At 58.4% G+C, this 23,557-nt stretch overlaps 1 protein-coding gene across 6 annotated transcripts in view; it reads left to right on the forward strand.

Moving 5' to 3' along the window:
• The window catches only part of LOC122394716 (moesin/ezrin/radixin homolog 1-like), a 38,856-nt gene that overhangs the window by 11,099 nt on the left and 4,200 nt on the right, over positions 1–23,557 (forward strand). For 2 of the 6 annotated variants that reach the window (XM_043391803.1, XM_043391804.1), the window contains 7 exons: positions 11,277–11,456; positions 15,500–15,604; positions 16,442–16,611; positions 18,221–18,274; positions 19,246–19,681; positions 20,030–20,296; positions 20,602–20,982. In XM_043391803.1, coding sequence (XP_043247738.1) covers positions 11,277–11,456; positions 15,500–15,604; positions 16,442–16,611; positions 18,221–18,274; positions 19,246–19,681; positions 20,030–20,296; positions 20,602–20,982 — 1,593 coding nt within the window. Of the gene's footprint in view, positions 1–2,759; positions 3,136–11,276; positions 11,457–15,499; positions 15,605–16,441; positions 16,612–18,220; positions 18,275–19,245; positions 19,682–20,029; positions 20,297–20,601; positions 20,983–23,557 lie in introns of those variants that run through there. The other 4 variants (XM_043391807.1, XM_043391806.1, XM_043391805.1 and 1 more) reach the window with 3 other exon arrangements.

The raw sequence follows: 23,557 nt of genomic DNA on the forward strand, positions 1-23,557 counted from the left end.
TATTTCTCTTATGCAACATATTCATTAGAAGAATGCCTACCTCTGAATTCTTAGGTGCACGCCGTTGCAAATGTATAAAAAAGAAACGCACAATGACAGATGACACGAAAATTGAAGTCGCCGAGTGGATTCGAACCACCTACCTCCGTATCACCTGTCCGATACTCTAACCACTTCGCCACGGCGACAACAGATTCGTAGCTGCTTAAATGTCCTTAATTTAAAACCTAGCTTCAATAGACGCCACCAAGGGCGAGGACCGAACGTATGACGCCACGCTGACGTCACTCAAGAGGCACGCTATTAGTCGGCCGATTCGTATAATACACTTGGCGAATACGCGGGCGGGGCGGCTGGCTGCTCTCTGGCCGCGCCGAGCAGAGATGGATGGCGGATAGCGCTGCAGCTCTGACAACACGGCCTCTGTGTGCCGCCGCCGCTGACAGACGCAGCGCCGCCGTCCGCGCCCGGCCACCGCTGACTGATGACCGTTTTTCGATCCGGGGTGCGGGTGTCACCCCACCCCACCCCTCTGGGCGCCCCGTCCTCCGACCTCGTCACTCGGCGTCGGCTGAAGGCTGCGGTCCGGTTTTTGCCGTCGGGCTCTGTCGTCGCGGTGCTGCTCGGTCGGTATGACTCGGCGCCGCTCCTCTGTGTCCTCTCAGCGGCTTCTCTGTGCCCCCCGCCGCGGACTGGGGGACTGGTGTGGGTCATCCACCTCCTTCAGTCTCTGTATGACTCGCCGCCGCCGGTCTGAGACGGGGTTGCTGGCGCGAACCCCTTCCTACCTCCCCCGCAGTCAGTTAGAGGTATGCCCTATCTGGGCGGCGGCTTCAACTCGTGGCACTGTCGCACTAATCCTGTCTATAATCTGTACCGAGAGGTCGCGTCGCCGTGGTGGCAGTGGGGGTTCATGCGCCGAAGTGGGACGGGACGCCGATGGGTGGGGTCAGGGGCAGCGTCACCCACTCGCCTGAATCGGTGCACCCACTCCTCACCGGTCAGAGTCGCTTCCTGGGTCCCGCTGCAGAACAGGGAGGGAGGGTACAGAGAATGGACGGGATGGTGCCCCGGACGTCGACTGCCACACAACAGTGTCACTGTGGTTGAATATCAGCCACAGGCTGGCCTCGTGTGAGGTGCAGCTCGGGATCAGACCGGCAGTGCCAGTCGCTGATGTTACACTTCTGACCACACTGGTAGCTGGTTTGATCGCTGGCTGGCTCTGGTCCAGTTCAAAGTACTGCGATGGTGAATTTGAAATTGACTAGTTTCGGATGAAGGATGTGTACCTTTTTGTTTTACCGCGTGGAATACTCGGGTTCCGCAGGCTACCCGATTGCAAACTTTCTTCGTGCTAGTAAATTTATTGAAGTTTTCAAGCAAAACCCAACTTAATGGACAAAAGTGTAAGCAGTGTCCACCTCCGCACTGAGCTCTCACACTATTCTCCTTCCGTATCATGACTGCGTACGATGCTTGCTCATTAGAATTCAGCTATGGCTTTATTCAAGCTTCAATGCAAGTGTCCTTACAAGCATTGTGATGAGTGGGCTGACCCAGCGGCCCAACACCTTGAAGCAAGGTAAACAAATGAAGAGAAGCGTAGACGCTCCAATGACACTCATCGGCAAAGTCATCTTCTTTTGAGACGAATGACTTGCCGTTTGGAATGGCGGCCATCTCGATTTGGTTCATGCTAATGTTGAAAGAGCTTCGCATGACTACCTTTTTCCCGCATGTTTCTAGAATAGAACGACCTTGCCTGGGCGGTTGGTGACGTAGTTTTTACACCGGTTAACCCGGATCACGACCGCATGCAGCCTTGACGTCAGGTGCTGTGTGCGTGCTGCCGACGGTGATCGGCGCCATGCGCCGCGCTCCCCGCTCCTTATGAGCGTGTTGCGTTCATGAGCTCATGAGTGGTCTTCCTGAGCTCGGCCGGCACGGACTGTGATGCGGCGAACGGACGAGAGCTCTGTGCGAACTGCGAGACTACGGTCACGTATGACCTGACCATCATCACGGATGAACTGGTCATCGTCACGACTAGCCGTGCTACGCTGATGCCTCGGTCACGGCGCTATTCCGTGACGGTCATAGCGGCAAGTCGTATGAGAGATGTAGACGCTCGATGTTTTGCCACGGAAATCTCAGCTTCGCACTCTTCACCATACTGAAACGTTGCGGTCGTGTTTCCTGCTGAAACTGTCTGAACCTAATGAATGAAGGCTCGTAGTCGTGTCGTGCTCCGTCCTCGTAGGTTGTGACTAAGTGCTGTGACGAAATCCCAGAACCTCGGACTTGCCGCCAGCGCCGGGAGCTGGTTCCGCCTTTTCTTTCTGCCGCTGCACTTTTGCCTCCCGAACTATTATTGAGGAGGGTTTCAGTCGCGTCTCCCGGGAACAAACAGGAAAACGGCACAAAGGGGACGTACTCCAGCCACTTTCCTGTCGGACGGTGTGCCAAACTGACACGCAACGGTGGAAATCCACGGCCAGTGAGACACGTGGCCAAGGAGACCATCACTGATTCCACAATTGGAATTTTGCTACTTTGAGATGACCGTTAATTGGTATCGTTCAAACGGTGTTCAGCGTGGGTTGGTGTTAGGGTGATTGACGGTGGTCTTAGTGACACCTGACACTGCGGGATCAGCCCGAGTGTAACTGACCTGCCCAGCGGTCACAGGGGTCACAGGGCTGACGGGGCACCTGACCTCACCCCGGGTGGGTGGTCAGTGGGAGCAGCTGCAGCTCATGCACTTTTGACCACCTGCCGTGGGGTGAAAGGAGCGCCACAGTACCCTGGGGAGGGGCCGTACTGTGCCGGCGGGCAGAGCACCGCCGGCGGCCGTCCGGCAGGTGGAGGGGCGGCGCCTGCCGCGGCCAGCCGCGCTGGAAGGGGTACAGCCAGGTGGAGGTGGGGGAGGAGCCTGGCCGGGCGGCGCCGGCCCTGACTATCGCGGCGCGCCAGTATCGCCACCGGAGCTCGGCGGTGCCGTCTGTCGCGCGGGCGAACCGGTCGAGTGCGCGAGCGACCGTGTAGTCAGCGAGTGAGGTGCGGCAGCAGACCACGGCCTGTCACAACATCGTCTGCCAGAGCAGACGCCAGGTCGCCAACATGGTGCAACACGTACGTATCATCGCCATCGGACGGCGGCCCGGGTGTCGTAGGAGGTGCTTTACGGTTCACTACCTTGCAAGACAACGTTCTGGTTTGAACGCTTACATTCGAATGACAATTGTGCCCTACTTGAGGCATTGGCAGCGAAGTTGCAGAGATGGGTTATTATAAGGCATTTTATTTTTCTTGCAAGGGAAATCATAGTACTCTCATAAACTAGCGGCGCAATCCGTTGTGATTCTTGTGATCACAACACAATGCTTGCTAACCTTTCCTCGGGATTTCTTAAAGACGTGCCTCGGTTTTTAAGCTGGTGGTCAACATGCTTAGAGAGTGATTCATGAGTTTCATGAGACTGATAAATAATTATCTTTGAAGACACTTGTCAATTATGTCGGTGAAGAATGGAGAATAGTGTAACCGAGTTAAACTGTCAATGATTTAAGCAAGCTACACTGTATTTGAAAAGCCTCTGCTTTAAATGTCTCAGCTGCCTCTGCTTTATCACGTGAAAACTGATAACTGTTACATTTACAATGTTTTTTATCTGCAAGTGGCAAATATACATTTGCTGCTACTTGAATCGTTGCCGATAATTCTGATAACGTAAACCACCTGAGACGTCGTTGAACTTTGTGCGGCACTGTTTCTGCTCTATCAGCCGCCACCGCGGGCTGTGCAGTTTCCTCGAGCCTCATCCACCCTGATGATTGTCTCAACTATCGCAGTTCCCTCCTCAAAGCTCGATGTTTCGTATGCATGATGACGATGCGTTAGGCTCACATGTAGACCCACACGATTGCACTATCTGGGAAATTTTTGCTCTCTTCAGAGCTCATATTGACTCTGTATCTTTCACCGCCGAGAAAGTGAGCGTTGGGTTCCCCATGACCAACGCTTTCTGTTGTGTGAATGTGGCCTCTGGCATCTGGCGGTAGTTGTGTGGAGGTCTGCGCTCCGTCAGTGAGCTCGGTTTCACTCGTGTGCACGGCTGTCTATTTCCACTCCGGCGCCGCTGTGTGAATGCTCGCCGCGGGTCACGGCCTCACGGTCTGCCCGTCTCCTCTCTCCCTGTGGATATGGCGACAGTCTCTCGCTCTGCGGACCCTCCTCTCGCTGAGTCGCCGCGACTGCCGAGTGCCGCCGGAGGCGGAGCCGCGGTCACAGACGGACCCACGGCCCGGCTCCTGGCCTCGGTGGCTCTGCTGCTCGCACCGCCGCTGCATGCTGATGAGCCGGACAGAGTGAGCAGTTTGTCGCCCTGCCGACCCGAGCCGGCCCGCCGCTCGCGGCGTGGCGGGACGATTACCACAGGGCAGCGTGCTGGGGATGCCGGCTCGGGACGGGTACTTAGATGCTCACGACCGGATATCGCCGGGAGCCGGCGGCACGACAAAGACGGGTCTGAGGTCCGACCGTGCCTTGCCGACCGGGGCAGGTGGTGGCCGGCAGACAGACCCTTCCTGTGCGCCGCCGCTCGGCCCTCGCGGCGCGGCACGGCGCGTCTTTTGAATTTCCAAGGTCGTGCCGGCGCGGCGCGGCGCTCCAGATGGTGGCTGAGTCACGACAGCGCGCGCGGCTGACTCATTCACAGGGTCGGCGGTGCGCACCGGTTCCCGGGGCAGTGGCGGCGCCGCGGATCCGCGGTCCGCCGCCGGAGCTGCACCCGGGCTGTCCGCTGGAGACTGATGGAACGGACGAGCTGCAGCAGTGGGAGGGTGGTCACCCAACTCTGCAGTGCCTCCGACCCAGGCCGGTTAGAGGAGCGGCCGGGCCACTGCGGGGCAGTGTTCGCCACGGGCCGGGCCAGCCCAACGGGCCATGGGCCGGGCTGGGCTACGGGCTGGGCCGGGCCCCCAAATATCATTAGTTAACGGGCTGTGGACGGGCCGGGCCAAGAGCTTTGTGCACTATGGGTTTTGCGACTAATGTCAATTTAAGAAAATTTGGAAACTGATGCAAACAAAACCCACTGGGAAAATACAAAAACTAAACCAAATTTAAGCAATGTGAAAGAAAACCTACTTGATATTGAATTTTGGGAATCTTGAGAATTATCCAATATCACATCATGTCACACATAGGAGGGTTTTCATACAAATTCCGCAACCAAAAAGATCAGAGAATCTCTAGCATCATTAGTTTGTTAATAAAAGTTAAAATGTAGTCATCAGAATAACTTACTTAGCACTAAAACTCCAAAAACTAAGAAGCCACTCAACAATGATGGGCTACAGGGCTACATTAAGTTTAACACTTATATATGGCGATAGTGAGACAATTCCAACAGTCTTTTTTCCTTCACCGACGGCTTTTTAACGAACAGAACCTTAAAAGGATACTCACAAAACACACTGTACGTAACGAGGAACTCTACAGAGTATTTCGCGATGAAAGCTTCTTTAAATGTCCATAAATTTGTAAAAATAAATCACAACAAACCAGCGCCTTCTCAACAAAACTTGCAATCATGGCGGCGGCGCTATGTTTATGTGGCGGCATCTAGGTAGTATACACAACAGTCAACAGTATATCAAATAAATACGTTTTTTAAGTAAGTATCAAGGTGAAAAACAAAATTAAACAAATAAAAAATAAAACCTAAATTACGAAGTCTGAAAAATCGAACGAAAACAAAACAAAAACTTGATCATATATGGTTTATCATACAGTTGGTCAGGATCGTTTTCTGCCGCAGCTGCGACAATTGAGAAGTGTTCGCTCATTTTCGATTGATGATGATGATGCGTAAAAGTCGCAAAAGTACCCAATGACATTTCAAGCTTACCATGTTTTCTGCTTACGCTGCTAGCGATATCCATATCTTGAAAAGAGCCTAACATAAAATAGCAAGGAAAGTAGCAGATAGTTGTCCACAGAGATTCGGTTGACACGTGGGCATGAATTGAAAATAGATTAAATCAGTTTTGCTGATAAATGGATGGATTTTCTCTTTTTTTGGAAGACAGTGCTAAAGTGAGTGTCACCTATTTTGTATGCTTTCTCAGGCTTTTGATATTGCAGCATCTATGGAGTGAATTTAACAGCAAGGTCAATCCCAGACAGATTCATCAATTCCCATAAGTCAAGCTTTTTTCTGCTGGTAAGTGCTGGGAAGCATAGAGTATGTTGCAAATACTTCCTTCAAGTATGCATTAGAGTCACCAATTATGAATGATAATGTTCACACACATCAGCTTGCAAGATAACTTTACTCATAGAATGTAGTTAATATAATCATGTAAACTTTTTATAGGTGTGTAATCATGACCTAATTGACTGAGGTGCTTGCTGTTACTGTTAAAATTTGTGCCATAGGTGCTTGAAATGATTATATTCATTGAAAAGAAGGGAGTCATGATTGCCATGTTAATATTCATGCAGTTTGAATTGTTCTCAAAATAGTGTAATCAATCATGCTTATTATAGCAATAGACTAAGACAATAACTAGATTGCTATTTTTGACGGGCCGGGCCGGGCTGGGCTTGGAATATTTGCCAAGAGTGGGCTACGGGCTGGGCCGGGCTCTGAACCCATGGGCCCGGGCCGGGCTGGGCTGGGGATTTTGGGGCCCGTGGCGAACACTGCTGCGGGGGCGTATGGGCCGCGGTGACTGAATCAGAAGGGATGGGAGCCTGCAGGTGGGCTCTGCACTGCAGCGATACCGGGCCACTCGCTGTTGACTCGGTCAGATAGAGTAGTCTCTGAGAAGAGTGACACACACAGGCTAGTCCAGACGGCGCGGCGCGGCGCTTCTGATGTTCGGCGGCTCGCTCTGATGCTGTGGGTGGGCTGGTCCGGTCCGGTGACGTGACCAACCATCACCGCCCCTCAGCGCCGTCCTTGGCCCGGGGCCGGTACCGTTACGGGGCCTGTCCGGCCATCCAGGGCGACGGTCGGCTGACCGTAATGAATTTCAGTACAGGGCGAGATTGCTGGGTATGGTCCGGGGGCAGGGTCATGCCATTCTGCACGACCGGAGCGCCGTATTGGACGGAGGGGAGATCTAGTCCCATCTGCCTCTAACAGGTCGTTCTGTGTTTTTGTTCCGTCGTTCTGCACTCAGTTATTTGAACAAATGGCTTTTCTATTATGTCCAACGAACTACGCACTGAATAAAGCGTCTTCTTCAGATAGCAGTTAGTACGGCGGCAGTGGCGCAATGAGACGTTTGAATTGGTTTCGGCGCGGTTCGGCGTTCTCACGGGCCGGAAACGCTCGGCTCCTGTCCGTCAGTGGGGCGGCGTTCGATTGGTGCGGCCGGCGGAGCGTGAACGGTCGCCGGCGCGGCCGGATACGGCGACAGGGGCGGGACCTGGAGCCGGCGCCGTCCCTCCGTCTCCGCAGCCAGATAGGCGTCACGCGCGACCCGGCCCGACACGGCGCCGATAGCACCGGACGAGCGACGCGTGTGGCGGCGCCCCCGCCCCCGGCCCGCACCGCACCGCACAGACGCGCAGATACGATACGGTACGATCGGGGCGGTGTGTGGTGGGAGCTGCCTCTTACCGCTCCGCTACGCACGCACCGCGCCGGTCCCTCCATACAAAACCGTACCACTCACTGCCTGATGGCTGATGATGCTTCGCAAGTGAGATTTCATGGGATACATGGTCTCCTAATGACACAACACAGGGTTGTAATTTTTATTTTTTCTTAAATTTATCCGATGTCCTTTACACTATGCTCGTAGTATTTGGGGCCTCATGGTGGCTTCCTGCATCATTACGGTGGCCGAGTGTTCCCTAAGGGCGGCCCTCTCAGCATCTGGAGTGACTCAGCTCACGACTCTCGGCGACCACCGGCCGGCCGTGACTAGCCGTCAGCGGCGTCTGCCTGCTGTCACCGCCGCCAGCCTGCGTACGGCGCACACGCTCCACCGCGCACACGCACCGGCTCCGGGCCGCGGCGCGGCGTCAGTTAGGCGCGGCGCGTCATCAGCCAGCCGACAGCCGGGATACCAGCACACGGCGGACGGCCGAGACGGCAGCTGACGCTCACTGTGGCTCACCACACCCGCGCGGAGGTCCGGGCACCGCGGCTCGTCTGCCGTCCTCACGAGCACCGCGCCGCGCCGTGCCAGGCGCCGCCGTGACTGGGCCGCTCCTCACCCCGATGACGCCTCAGTGATGACGGCAGTCGGCCCCGCTGAAGGTCGCCGGCCGGCGCTGATGACGCGGTGCGGTCTGGCCGGACAGGACCGGAAATGGCCGTGGGAGGAGCGCCGTAACGGCTGGACAGTGTGTCCCACGGCGATGACACAGACCCGGCGGCGGCAAGGAAGGAACTGAAGGGAGCTCATGACAATTTGAGGGATGCGTCAAGTGGAGACTGGCTGGATAAGGATGAATGGGCTGGCCGAACCCACAATACAACAGAAAACTCCGGTAGTGTGCCGACTCGGCTCGTGTTCGTGAGGAAAATTGCTCCTCACTTCCATATTTGGGGCGAAGAAGCACACAACTCATGCGACTAAGTTGTCTTGTGAGCCTGCAAATCATTGACAAGTGAACAAATCGGCCGCCATCAAATTAAGCGGAAGGCGTTTTGTTTCGGCAACGGTAGCTCCTGCTTCACTGCATTGCTGCAGCTTGACCGCCAAGCTCCCTTTCACGATTACGTGCGATTCTTCCGAAGCGGCATAGTTCTTCTTGCCTTCTCGCATAATGCATATTCAAATCCTGTTGAGCCTATGACGGGGCATGCCTGCCTTCGTCGTTCCCGTTCCCCCGATGTGGGCCGCCCTCCCTCGGGTCCGTATCGCTCGGTGCCGGTCAGCGCCCCGCCCGTCCGTCCGTCTGTCCAGTGCCGTCCCAGTCGGCCGCTGACCGCCGCCCGTCGCGGCCCGTATCTGGCCGCCCACGGCCGCTTCCGTCCTTTCACCGGATGGTCGCGTCGGACGAGGCCGCGCAGCGCAAGGAGAAATTTGAAATCCCTGCGCAAACACACTTGCGACGCCGCCAGGAGAGGCGGTCGTCGCGAATGGAGGACCTCCGCCGACGCCAGGATGTGTGTAGGAGCGCAGGCTGAAGAGGGCGGCCACTGTTTCCTTCGGCGAAAGCCTGTTGCGTGTCGCACTCGACGCTGTTGTCCCGCAAACACTAGTCAGTTTGTCGCGGTGTGTCCGGCGCTGGCAGCTGATTTGTCCCAAGCTCGGCCGTGTGTGTATGTCTGTCTGTCTGCCTGTGTGCAGAGACGTGCGTGGGCGGTGGGCCCCTCGGACGGTGGTCCGGTGGAGGCTGGCTCACCGCGCCTGCACGCCGCGCCGGAGCGCCGGAATGTGCCGGCGAACCGGCGGCGTGCCACGCTCCGCCGCCGCCACAGCGGCAGCTCGGACCGTGCCGGATTGTGGCTACGTCCGGCCCGGTCGGCCGTGCTCCGCCCGCCGGCTGGCGGCAGACGGCCGCCGCGGCAGCACGGTCCCCGCGCCGCCGGCCGTGTCTGCCCAGCTCCGTCTGACGCTCCGGACGGACGCGCGGTGGCCGAGCTGACGGGCCGGCCGGACCGGTTGGCCGACAGGGCGCGCCGGGCAGATGGGCGGCCGTCGGGCGGTCCCCCGGCCGTCAGTTGCGCCTCCGGTCCCTGCCGAGCCGCCGGACCCGGCCGCCAGCTGTCTGTTGCGCGCCCGTGCCGACCCGCGGCGGGTCTGACGTCACATCATGACCCCCGGTGACCGCTAGGTCGGACTGGTGACCTTGGCGGCGCAGCGGGACCCGTCCGTACGGCCTCCGCGCTCCGCTGCCGCCGGGGCTGCTGTAGCTGAGATTTCTATCTCGGCTGAGGACACGTCCCGCTCCAGCCTCATCCCGTATGAGAGCAGCGATCCCTCCAACCAATCGAAAAAGGCAGCCGTTTGACGCACCTCGTCCGACGCACCTCTCCGACCGGATGTTGAATGGCAGACCGGTCGTGGGGGGCCGGTTTGTTTTCGTTGGAGTGGCCCGCGGCCGGGGCGGCCGGCCGGCTGGGGAAGGGGTGGGCGCCGGCTGACGGCCAGTGACGTGTGACGTCAGGTCACGTGAGCGGCACTCCCGGTGGTGACGTCACGTCATGCGGGCGCTCCCAGTCGGTAGCTGCTGCTCGGTCGGATGATGCTGGGGATGCAGGGCTTATGGCGGCTCTAAAAGGGCCTGGAGAGAAAGATGTACTCATGGACGGAGTCGCCAGGCGTGCCATCGAACGAGGAAACGTCCAACTGCGAACACATTCCCAGAGGTGACACGGCTGCTGGCCACAAATTGCAGACAAGATGGACATTCACTGATGAGATGTTAATGGAGTTCTACCGTTACTGGCATTTATGGTTGTAGCGGTTTTGCAAATGTACATTGTCATTTGCACCTAGTTTGGTGTTCGCAATCCGCCCACCGACAATGCTAAACCATGATGGCTCTTCTGCGTCTGAATAGGGTGAGTTGTTGCGGTCATAGGTCATAGTAGGCAGATCCGTTGCTCTTTCAAGAGTCTAGAATCTAGACTGTCTTGTGCAATGCAAACACTTCCATTAAACACTTGTGCATGCGAGTACTTGGTCAGTGTTAACTAGCTAAATCCTGTCTAAGGGCCTTGTGAACCTGCGCTAACATCCTTTCGTTCGATCAGCTGAGCCCGAGGAGAGAGAACGAGAGGGAGGGAGAGAGGGAGGCGCGTTGTAGATTGATGAGCGTTTTTGCTGCCATTCGCATTGGCTAACATCAGCTGAGCTCATGCGAAGGACAGACGAACAAAACACAGTCTGTGTCGCTGTGGGGCCTCGGGGCCGGTCTGCCCTCGCCTCCTCGGCCGCACACCCACGGCGTCACGAGGGACCGGTTCCTCGGGATGCCACCGTCCGAGGCTGGTCACCGTGATGTCACCGGCACGTGGGCGGTGCACGCCCTCCCCTGCCGGCCCTCCCCCTCCCGCCGCTTCCCGTGATGGTACCCGGCGATCAACAGATAATCGCAGTTTCACCGCAGGAATTCCATCCATGCCGGCTCGTTACGCGCTGTTGCTCGTTTTTGTACCCTTCGTTAGAGGCTAACTGTCATTGATGCGATAATTATGATGAGTGTACCATTGAGCTTTGCCATTAGTGTGCACTTTGAGTTTGTGCGTATTTACTGCTGTTTGTTGTGCCCTGACCTGACCGGACCTGGTTCGTCCGCAGGTGAATATACGCGTGACGACGATGGATGCCGAGCTGGAGTTTGCCATCCAGCAGAGCACCACCGGCAAACAGCTCTTCGACCAGGTCGTCAAGACCATCGGCCTGCGAGAAATCTGGTTCTTCGGCCTTCAGTACACCGACAGCAAGGGCTACATCACCTGGCTCAAGCTCAACAAGAAGGTTGGTTGGGGCGGGGAGGCTTAGCGGGCAGAACGGGGAGGTGTAGCGAGTAGGGCGGGGCGGGGGAGGGCGATTGGCGGCGAGATTTGGCAGCCGCCTCCCCGGATGCTGCCGGGATCAGCGCCGATGATAGCGGTCTGTCAGAGCTGCCACCTGCGCCGGTGGGTGGCGCGGGCGGGGCCGCTCCCCGCAGCGCCCGGTGAGAGGGGCAGGAGGGCTGGCGGCGGAGCGTGTGATACTCAGAGCCAGGGTCTGGAGTAGATAGCCGAGTCCCGGTGCAATTTGTGGCGGCTCGATCCGGAACCGGCCTGTATCGGCGCTGCGCCTCGTCCCCGAGCAGGAGCGCTCGCACCTCGTCATACGCCGACTATCTTATCGGCGGCCGAGGCGGAGCGCGGAACAATGGCCATCGGGGACGCGTTAGCGCGGCCGAATTAGGCGCCGTCACGGCGCTGTTTGCGCGCGCCGCCGCTGGACGCCCGATGGCGCTGATGGCTCACCTGACGCCTGGTGGCTCACCTGACGCGCTGGTGGCCCACCTGACCGACTGACTGACTGTCTCTCCCGTCACGCAGCCGGCGCCCCTGGCCGCCACGCACCGGCCACCGCGCCGCGCTGCGTGGATGGCTATCGGGGTCGGTGACCGACGCCGGCGCATGGCCGTTTCTCCTGCGGTGGCGATGGGTTTCGTACTACGCTCGTGTAGTGCCGCCGATCCCCATCTGCTGTTTGTTCCGGACGCCAGTGGACCTCTAGCCTAGAGACACCACTGTGGCTGGGGATAGCTGTAGGGCTGCGACGGCCAATCAAATGATACTGGCTCGCCGGGTGTTAGTCCGTGTCGCTGTCAGTCTGGCACCGTGCCGCCGTGCGCTCAGTCGCGGTAGGTTTCTCTGAGAGCGAGCGTGGCTTGCCTCCCACGGAAACCAGCGCGTCACGGTGACCGAGAGTGGTTCTCGGCGGCCGGCGCCGTGAGACCGATCCCGTCCAACCCTTCACCGGCGGACGCTGGCGGGCAGCCAGAGCGGTGTGATAGTTACTCCCGGGAGCCGCTCCCACCTGGACCGGGGGCGGTCTGGGGCGATATTCCGGGCCGGTTCACAGCTATGGCCCATGTCTCCGGACGGTTTTGAAATCGCGACCACGCCCGTCCTCTGACCGCGGACACCTCTCGCTGGGGTTTGCACAATCATGGAGAGTTGTTACCCACGGGGAGCAACTTTTGTCCATATCGATGGGGATCTGGTGTCATTCCCCTGTTGCCGTGCGCGGCTTGCCGTGCGCGGCTTGCCGTGCGCGGCTTGCCGTTGGGCCATGGTGACCGGTGGCACGGACGGCGCCGCCCTCCCGAGGCGGCCCGGACGGATGTCTGATTGTCGACGATCGATCAGGTGATCGTCGCCGCTGCTGGTGGCGCCGTGTCTGCCCCCGTGTCGGTCACCCGCTGACTCGGCCCGATCCGCAGGCGGAGCGCCACTAATGGCTGGCTGTCGTGTCTCCCGACTGCCGGTGGTGTTTGCGTGTGCGTGAGACGCGTCCTCCCCTCGGGCGGCGACCAACGCAGCGCCGCGCACACTCACCGGCCTCGAATGGCTCACGTGGGAACACCGGTGGGCAATAGGTAGCACCGCCGCCACGCGGTCAGCGTCGCTGGCACCGACCGTCTCGCAGTGAAAACGAGCTGACGAGCGGAGTCCGCCGGCCGGCCCGGATGACCGGAGAAAAACGGGTTATGGTGATGAGCCCACTGAGGTTGGCCCTTTTCAAAACGAGCCGTGTCCCGCCCATGAGCGGTTTGGACGCGACCATATGCCTCTGCGGCCGGGCGACCTGGGCTGCCAGTACGCCCATAAGCAGACGGCAGTGTTGGCCACCTGTCGCATGCCATTTGTCATACATCTTCTGCGCGGCGTCCAGAGGCGGCTGGCAGCGCGCGCGCCAGCCGGCGACCCACCTCCGTGCCGGCCGCGCCCGCCCGCCGTGCCGGTGGACCGGGCTGCTTTCCGAGCTGGGGTAGCTCAGCCCAGATATCCTCAGCCCTCGTGTCGCCCCTCGGCCAGCCAACATCCCAGCCGCGTGAATAACTGTTCTCTCTGATGTTGTCTCTCTCCACTGCCTGTGTCTACATGGCCGGCCCATTGGTGGTAGCGGCAGCGGTTTTTTTTGCCTTCCTCTGCGGTTGCGTCCGCGGAGTCGTGCCGAGCCGAGCCTGGCTTCCGGCTCGTTCGCCACTCCATGGTGCAGCGACGGCGTGCTGGTAACGCCTCTGCGCGCCGTGGGCTGCTGACCGGCCGCTTCCGCCCGCTCGTGGTGGGTTTGTCGCGAGCCGGGCTGACAGCCGTCGCCCCTCCAGTCCGCCGGCCCGGCGCCTGCCCCGCTAGCTGGTGCACGCGCCCGGCGCCTCTGCTGGGGCTCTGGACAGCACCCATCAGCTGTATCGGACGTGCAATGCAAAACAGGCGACACGTGGCAACGGCCGTCCAGTCCGGATGGCGATAACCGTCTCTGAGGGACACGTCGAGCCGAGCCGACGACCGGCTGGCAACGCGACCGGCCTCTGGCCTCCATCTCCGAGCCGGTTAGCTCGCCGGCCGCGCCGCCGGCGCAAGACGAACCTGATACGACTAATAACGTTCGGCACGCGGCCGCCAGGGCCGGCCGGTGGCGGCGTGGCGATGACTGCCGGCGCGGCGCTGCGACTCTCGCGGCCGTTGCGTCAGCGCGCAGCGACCGGTCGCCGCCGCCGCCCCTGCCGCCGGGCGGGCCTGCGGGCCGCCAGGAGCCGGGACTGTTTGCGCTCGGACCGTGTCTGTTTGCGCGGACAGCACGGCCGGCCCGGTTCGGCGCCGCGCTCAGCTGGGACCGCCGACCGGACCGGCCCGGCGCCGGCCGCGGCTGACTCACTGCGCCACGCCGGCAGGAAGGCTCCCGAGAGCGTGACGCTGACATCACCCGGTGACGTCACTCAGTCGATGATGACGTCAGAGGGGCGGCGGTATCACGGCGGATCACGGGACGGGATCGGCGACTTCGTGACTCATGGGTCACGGTGACCAGGTCGTGAGTCGTGTCGCGCGGGGTCATCCGTGACTGCTGTTAGCGGCCGATGAGCTGCAAAGACCGTCAGCCCGCTTCCACTGTTTGGTACGGCCGTTTATCACGCTGATCGGAGCAGTATTAGGTGGATGGGTACGCGGCACATACGGCGCCCGAGTACGAACCGCCCTGGTCTGGTCAGGTGCAGCGTTCTCCACCGTCGTGCAGTGATTCTCTCTGCGGGCTGACCTATCGTATGCTGGCCGAAGCTCGGTGCAGCGCTGATAGATAGATGGCAGGTAATGGAAGACGCCGCCGTTGAAAATTAGGTGCGCTCGCCGAGGAATGTCAATCGGTCTTGCCAGTGCCACAGGGGCGGGCGACCGGGTTTCGTACGTGACCCGGATCGTCGGCGGGTTATCGAGACTGTACGGCGCCGAGACTGTCCACCGACGCTGAATCACATTGTCGATAACAGAGTGGGTGAAGGGAAAGAAAGGGGTGGCGGGGTGGCGCCGATCACGCTGGCAGACTTGCGATGGTGTTTTGGTTTTTGTTTAGCGCTGGTGTGGGATGCAAGTCGGCCTGTTTTGTCGTGTCACGCTCCGGCGGAGCTGATATTGATGAAGTCTGTCTCGCGTCGAAGGCTACTGTTTTTGTACTGGGACAGAACTTGCAAAAGTCAAATGTGCAAATGTTTGATGTTACATTTTCCGAGCAACTGGCGCCTTTATGTTTACCAAATGATAGGCTGAGTACTCCAATGTTGCCACAGTTTGCTGGTACACGTTTCATTTACCTTTTGTTCAGAAGAATAGTCATAAGAGCAATGATCTGTAGGTGCGACACTGTTGGTGTTCTCAGGTGTGTCGTCTTCTAGTGAGTATCTTCTGTGACCCCGTCTCCGTGCGCAGGGATTGAACAAATGTTCAGCGGCCGGTGACTGTGTCTTCCTGTGTAGCGAGTAACCGTATATCCTCCGTTAACCGTGTCTCTGTCTGACGCAGGTCACCAGCCAAGACATCAAGAAGGAGGCGCCGCTGCAGTTCAAGTTCCGCGCCAAATTCTACCCGGAGGATGTCGCTGAGGAGATCATCCAGGACATCACTCTCGTAAGTTACCAGTACCGGGATGGCTGGAATGATATCTTCGGCCACGATAGTGCCGCCAGCTAGCGAGATTGTTAAACAGCTTTTCCTATTTCTCATCATACATGCAATAAATATGTCACGCTCACGACTCTCGTCATGAACAGGATATCTTAGCAGAGATGATAAGAATGCAACTTGCTATCGGTTGCAACATTTCCTACTGTGCTGTGAGCCTACTGCCGCCACTGAGGAAACTTCCATACTGTCACTGCCGTTGTCGCGGCGAAGCTCCGAGCTATCATGGCTGACGGGATTTGTCACTTCACAAACGGGATTTGTAGGTTCCGGGAGTCCTGAGGGCGGGGCTCAGCGGCTGATCCTGTGAGCCACCTCCCCCCCCCCCCCCTTCAGTGCCGAGGGCGGTCAGTGGGTGGATCCCCGTGACACCCGTGAGTCACGGGCGGTGACCTAACGTATGTCCAGTGCGGCCGAGCCGTGCCGCGGCCTCCTCACACCCTGTCCTTGGGCTTTAACCCCGTATCTTGAGTGGTAATCGGTCCCACCCGGCCCGATAGCCGGTATAAATGGATTAGCAGATACGCCATAGGCGGAGCTATCGGAGGACGTATGGATCACCTGTAGATATGATAGCCGTCGAGCCGAACGTCTCGGGAAGTCGCCGATAGCGAGGCCAATAATGTTCTCCTGCGTTTATGGCTTCTTCAGGCGGAAGCGCTAGTGATGACGTAAATAGGTCAATTGATTACCCCAGCATTGATTGATTTGAGCTGGCGCCTGCTCGCCCGTCAGGTCACGGTGTGTCCTCTGACGCCCCGCCGCTCCCCCTGTGGCCCGCAGAAGCTGTTCTACCTGCAGGTGAAGAACGCCATCCTGTCGGACGAGGTGTACTGTCCACCGGAGACGTCCGTCCTGCTCGCCTCGTACGCCGTCCAGGCCAAATATGGCGACTACCAGGACGAACAACACGAGAAGGGCTTCCTCTCCAACGACCGGCTGCTGCCACAGAGGTGCGAACGACCCCGCCCCGACCCCGCCCCTCAGCCAAGCTCAGTCCCGCTCACATTCCGACACAGCCCCATCCACATCCCGACATACCACCGGTCCAGCCTCGCCTGTCCGATCCCGGCTCAGCCATCAGCTCAGTCCTTTTATCCACCCAGATCAGTCCACCTGGGCTACCCCGGACTATCTCCCACAGGCTGGGCGTGGGTTTACCTAGGGGCGCGGCTGGTAAAGCGACCCAGACCCCGCCCCGATTGAGCCGGGCCCCGAACGGTCCATGACCCTAACCTGTCCCTGGCGCACCGCCAGGCGATAGTTCCCTCATGAATATCTGAGGACAGGCCGGGCGATCCGCATTGCAAACGACGGTTACATAAGTAAGCCGCTCCCGATTTTGTCTGTGACATCTGGGCATAGTGTACGGAATGACTATGCACTTGCAGACTGATTTGTCCATTGACATCGGAGGCACTCGTTTAGACCAATTCCAGACCATCGCTCTCCTTATGGTGATGGTTACAACATGCGGCGCTGGCTCACATGCTGTGGTTTATTTGTGTTTGCATATTTGTCTGTTAACCTGTTTGTTGTTTGTTCCACACGCCGTCGGTTGTTTCTGGACTCTGGAGGTGTTCTTGACTGCCCCGGTCCGCCAGTACTCGTGTCCTCCTCTCTCCTTCACCGCCACCGCCGCTGCTGCTGCTGCCATCTGGCAGCAGCAGCGGGGCCCGGTGTCCGTGTCCGCCCCTCCGTGCTGCATATGTGGTATTCGCTGCCGCACCCAGCTGGCCAGACAGCACGTTCGATGGGAGAGAGACTGAGGGAGCGGACTGGGCCCCTTGGGCCGTATGGTGGACTGGGGTCGGGTGGTCCGCGAACTGCGGAGACGCCCGAGTCGGTACCAGTCCGACATGCAAACGTTATTAGATATGAACGCGATGAATTGGATGTGATTTTGACCGAGCTGGGTTTGGGTCCATTGCCGAAAAAAAAGTGAACGGGTTCTGCGGCTGGGCTCGGATATAATTGTCCGACGAGTTCAGTGAAATAAAATAAATGGTCCAAGTCTGGGATGTATCTATCGTGACCGTATCAATTTAGTCTCAAGGATAAAATCACACCAAAACAGCGCCAGGAGTAGGATGTCGTTCAATTAATTGTAAAAATAACGTTCAATTTTTACTACGATATGTGCAAGTGTCCTTTTGTGGTTCTCGATCATTCACAATATTTTGATTCGGGCCCAGTCGATCTCGATTTGGACCGGTTCTATTCAGTTCCGTTTTCACTAATCAGACCGTTTCGGTCCGGCTCTAAAAATACATCAACTGTAGCTGTCTCTACCGGATGGTCGGACACTGTCCCCGTCATGGACAGGAAGGTCTGCGCGCGGAGTTCGGATGCCAGCCTATTTTTGTAATGGCACCTTGCTGTTATCCAGTTTTCTGATGCACTGCTGCCATTGCGCTGTCCTTGGTATACGTTCTACATGTTCAGAGCAGCCTCTGTCGCTGTGTAAATTGTATTTCCGTATACTTTCCGTGTATGTATTTGTGTCTGTAAGTGTGCTGGATGTATGCGCCTCTCTCTAGCGGCCTGTCTGTCAACTTTCAGCGCCGATCCGCCCGACCTGCCGTCGTGGGAGCGTGAGCGGCTGCTCTCCTGCAGGTGACGGGGTGCATGACCTGACCTGACCTCGCCCCCGCTCCACTGACCGGGGGCCGTAGTTGTCTGATTTGATACAGGGTCCAGCTGCGGACTGACGCTGTGCTGTGTTTTCACTCAGTTTGATCGTCATTAACACTAACGTATCTCATGAGTGCTAATGCGTTTGGCCTGCTTGTGCCGTTTTTCACGAGTGGTAGTTCGATTTTGAACACGGCGTTTTGTGTCGGCATCTGCTGTTTTCCTGCGCTGGTGCGTGCGGCAGTGCGTCCTGAGTAACCCGGCCCGCCGTTTGAAGTGGCGTCCTCGGCATGCCGGCGGTCCGCGCCTCCCCTAACACGTCTGTCAGCCCATACGCCTCCCTCGGCCCCCGTGTGCCGTGTCCCGCCGAGGGATGGGACAACCGTCTCGGCGTCACTCCGCCCCTAACGGCTGTGTAATCAGAGCGAACGTGCTGCAAGTGCACCGGGCCGTAAATCACCGGCTGATAACGAGCAGCTGCAGCGGTCAGCTCTGTTTGTGTGCTTATGTTTGTGTATTACCGGCGCAGAGCGGGTTCAGAGGGCACTGGCCGGGTTAGCGGTGTTCGATTAGAGGAGCATACGGTACACCCGTGCCGAGTGTCGTGGGGCACAGGCGAGGGTGTGAACTGAAGTGTTGGATCATTTCTCGGTAGACCAATCATCACCTATCGGTTGGTGGCAACCGATGTGATAATGATAGCCACGACAGGTTAATTATAGACTGTATTATTGAATAAGCCCTTTTGGTACCCCTGCAAGGCGGCGTTTCTAAGCTGAATTATGATGGTCGTGTCGCGCCCTGTTATGATTCCTCAACTCCCTGATTGTTCCAGCCGAGTGCCGTAACTGACCGAGGGAGTATCGCTCCCTAACGCAGGCAAACGGAACGGTTTCCTTCCCTGACCTGTCCGCCTACTGCGCCATGACTGACCGTGGCGTCCGTGTCCACAGAGTGATGGACCAGCACAAGCTGACCCGCGAGGAGTGGGAGGACCGCATCACCAACTGGTACAAGGAGCACCGCGGCATGCTCCGAGAGGACGCCATGATGGAGTACCTCAAGCTCGGACAGGACCTGGAGATGTACGGAGTCAACTACTTCGACATCAAGAACAAGAAGGGCACCGACCTCTGGCTCGGTGTTGACGCCCTCGGACTCAACATCTACGAGAAGGAGGACAAGCTGACGCCCAAGATCGGCTTCCCGTGGTCGGAGATCCGTAACATCAGCTTCAACGACCGCAAGTTCACCATCAAGCCGATCGACAAGAAGTCGCCCGACTTCATCTTCTTCGCCCCCCGTCTGCGCATCAACAAGCGCATCCTGGCTCTGTGCATGGGCAACCACGAGCTGTACATGCGCCGCCGCAAGCCGGACACCATTGAGGTGAGACCCGCCCGCCGCGACGGTGGCGCCGCTAGGCGGTCAGAATTGGGGAAATTACGGACCGGGACGAGGGCGGTAAAGAAAAAGCAATGAATGAATCGGTGGTTGCTTAGGTTGGACAGCTTAGTGGCCAGTTTGAACGTTTCGAAATTGCAAACTAAAATGCGGTTTGTTTCTCGCTTGTGTGATCTAGTTTCTGTACTTTTACTTTCAACTGTACATTCATTGTGGTCGCATTCGGGTCTATCATCCTCAGCCGTTACCCGCTACCAGTTTCACCATCTGCGTCCCACCTCCCTGTCCCATTTCATGGTGACGGAGCTGACCATTGCCCGTTCAACACCACAGGTGCAGCAGATGAAGGCTCAGGCCAAGGAGGAGAAGCAGGCCCGCCAGACGGAGCGCCAGAAGCTGCAGCGCGAGATCGCCGCCCGCGAGGAAGCCGAGCGCAAGCAGCGCCAGTACGAGGACCGTCTGAAGAGCATGCAGGAGGAGATGCAGCACCGGCAGCAGGAGCTGCAGGACGCTCAGGAGACGATCCGCCGCCTGGAGGAGCAGCTGCGCGCCCTGCAGGCCGCCAAGGACCAGCTCGAGAGCAAGCAGAACGAGCTGCAGGTGCGAAGGAAATGTGGGGATGTCGGGAGGGGAAGGAGAAATAATTATGAATGCAGGTCCGTTTGAGGGTTGAGTTGATAATGACCAACCAGGATATCACTATCCGCCTAGTGATTTTATGACAAACACTCATTCAGATAGGTATCCAGTTATTTAACTCACTTCATTCGTGGCAGTGCTGTCAGGTTTTGGTGTGCGCCTGTGATGGACGTTCCTAGTTGCCGTTCCATCTGGTGTCCTTTCATTGTGTTTCACGCATTATTGTCGCTTTACCGTCTGACTGACTGTTCCTCCTTGTTCTGCAGGCGATGATGGTGCGCCTGGAGGAGGCCAAGGAGATGGAGGCGGCCGAGAAGGCCAAGCTGGAGGAGGAGATCCGGCTCAAGCAGGAGGAGGTGCAGACCATCTCGGCCGAGGTGCAGTCCAAGGACGAGGAGACGCGCCGCCTCCAGCAGGAGGTCGAGGAGGCGCGCAAGAAGCAGCAGGAGGCCGCCGAGGCCCTGCTGGCCGCCAGCACGCCCAACCACCACCACGTCAACGACCACGACGAGGACGAGAACGATGAGCTGGCCAACGGCGACATCAGCCGCGACCTGGGCAACGAGGACGACGGCAGCTTCGAGGACCCGGTCAACGAGCGGCGCACGGCCACCGAGAAGAACGAGCGGCTCCAGGAGCAGCTGCTGGTCAGTGACGGGGAAAGGGAGGGGAATGGGAGGGGAGAGCGGCTCCAGGAGCAGCTGCTGGTCAGTAACGGGCCGGAGGGGTGGGGGAGCGGGTTAGAGTGGGAGGGAAACAAGGTGGGGAGGAGAGGAGGAGCGCAGTGGGATGCGAAGGAGCGAGCCCAGAGACCTCAAGCTTGGCGCAAGTCGGGAGGGGGTAGGCGCCTAAAAGGGAAGACCAACACGGGAAGACTGTGATCTTTGAGTCTTGGTTCTGCACTGGCACATAGCTGTACCCGGGCTTAGTAGGCCTCGGCAGTAGAGGCATAGTGCCGCTGTGCGTAGCGCCCCATCCCCGTTCCCTAGTCAGGCTATATGGCCAGCCTCTCTGTCCCAGCCGCCCCCGCAGTCCGATCCCCACGTGTATAGTCTATCGCTCCGCTCCCGTGTTACGGATCTTGTGACAGCCGTCACGGCCCCTAGTCCACTGTGCGTACGTCACATGTGACGGGGGAGCTGTCAGCGCCGGCCGACCGTCAGCCCCTCACCCCTGACAGCCAACTGACTGCCACGCCCGGCCTTGTGCGCGTGTGTGACGCGACAGCGGCGATGACACAATGATTGGGATGATGGGACTGCGGTTTGGGATGGGATCGTGGTTTGGGTCTTTGATTGTGCGAGGGTACCGTGTTGCCTAACGCGGGCCGTAAAACAGGGGTGGATCAGGTGACCAGCGTGCAAAGGGAAAAAGACGTGACATGCGATTCTCACAACGGCACCTCATCCTTTACTTGTCTTTTATCAAGCAAGTTTTCTAGGTTAGTCGAGCTATAATTTTCAAATCATTGTAGTCGCTTTTCTGACGTCAGATTCTGTGCCTATGTGCTAAGTGCGATCAACTTTGGGCCCAGTAACAGGCAGTGAGCTCGCCGTTTTCTCTCTCCCCCGTCCGTCACTCGCCGACCTTCTGTCCCGTGACAGCCGTGACGGCTGCTGCTCCCGTGACGCGCCGTCACCGGTGGTGACCGTCAGGTGCCGGGTGACGTCACGGCCGCCCAGATCCGGGAGGGACCCCTATCTCCGTGGGGAGACCGGCTGTGTTGATGTTTGTTGTTGACGTTTACTCTGCCTACCGGTCTGAGTCACACTGGTCATAGCTGTGGCTGGGTATCAGTTTGTCATGGGATGTGTGCAGCTACCTGCCGTTTCCTCATCTGTTATGTAGTTCGTAAATGAAGGTGTAGTGTATGTATTCCACACGGTCGCTCACCCACCACGGGCTATCGCCGACCTCACACTGCCGCGGCCCGCGGCTCCCGTCCACCGCGTGTCGCCGCCGGGGAGACACATGGCCGGCACATGGGCCCGCGTCGGCCGAGTCCGACCCCAGCCCCGTCCACCCAGCCCGGGTCCGGGCCAGACCGATACAGTTACACACCCCCCTGATCTACAAGATCACAAATCCATAATCAACACAAAAATACACATAACATGACACAACATAACAAGGCGAGTACCTAATAATACACCGGTGTTCCATAGCGCTGTGCCGGGCGACTCTCCCGCTCGGTGCGCCGCAGGGTTCGTGGTGCAACGACTCCTGGTCCATCGTCATTGGAAGCATCATTAGCACGAGTGCATTCAGTGCGAGGCGTGACATCAGACATGACACTCACTACGGGGCCAGGACTAGAATCAGCATTATGTGGCTGCGCGGATACGAAAAGTGGCAGCTCATTTTCGGCACCCTCTGTGTCGTCAACCAAACAGTTATCGCTCACGTTGCGATGTCGAATGTTTCTAACATGATGAGGGGTGCCATCAACTACTACTACCTGTGGAGAAACTACTGAGGACACGACACCAGGTTCAGACACGTCCGTGCATCGCGTGCCACGGCGCCTGACCCACACAGCGTCACCAGGGACGAACTCGCCCGTCCCGCGCGGCGCCGCCGGCTCCGAGCCGTCCGATCCCTCGCGGCCATTCCCACGGCCGTCCGTTCCCTGGCTGCGCCCTTGACCGTCACTGTCACCGACCGGCAGCTGGCGACCAGCTGACCCGACACAGTCGCGCACTGTATAGCGATAAATCCGACCGACGGGGGCATCACTGGCGCTGTCGCTGTCGCGGGGCGACACATTGTAAAGATGCACGGCCTCTGGGATTGAGCATTGCTTTCGAGCGGCAATAACCTTAACTGTCCGGTGATGCCGTTCAACAATACCGTTACCGCCCGGCTCGTATGCTGCTCGGAACCGCAAAACCACGCCCCATTTCGCCGCGAACGCCGCAAAATGTCGTCCACGAAACACAGTGTCATTATCACATAGAATCTCGCATGGCGCTCCACGTTCGCATAATATCGCTTCCAGATGCGACACAACATTTTCCGCGTCCGGCCGACGCAACTGCCGCCACAAACCGAAACGAGACGGACCGCAATCGATCACTGTCAGGTACGACTGGTGCTGGTAGTGGGTGACGTCGATGGCCAGCCGCTGCCACGTCTCCGTTACCTCCAGCGATCCGTGACGCCAGGTGACCGGTGCCGGATCGATTGAGCGGCAGACATCACAGTGATGCACAACAGCACGCA

Source organism: Amphibalanus amphitrite, unplaced genomic scaffold, assembly GCF_019059575.1.
Source record: "Amphibalanus amphitrite isolate SeventyFive unplaced genomic scaffold, NRLGWU_Aamphi_draft 000607F_arrow, whole genome shotgun sequence".
In the NCBI taxonomy this organism is placed as follows: domain Eukaryota; kingdom Metazoa; phylum Arthropoda; class Thecostraca; order Balanomorpha; family Balanidae; genus Amphibalanus; species Amphibalanus amphitrite.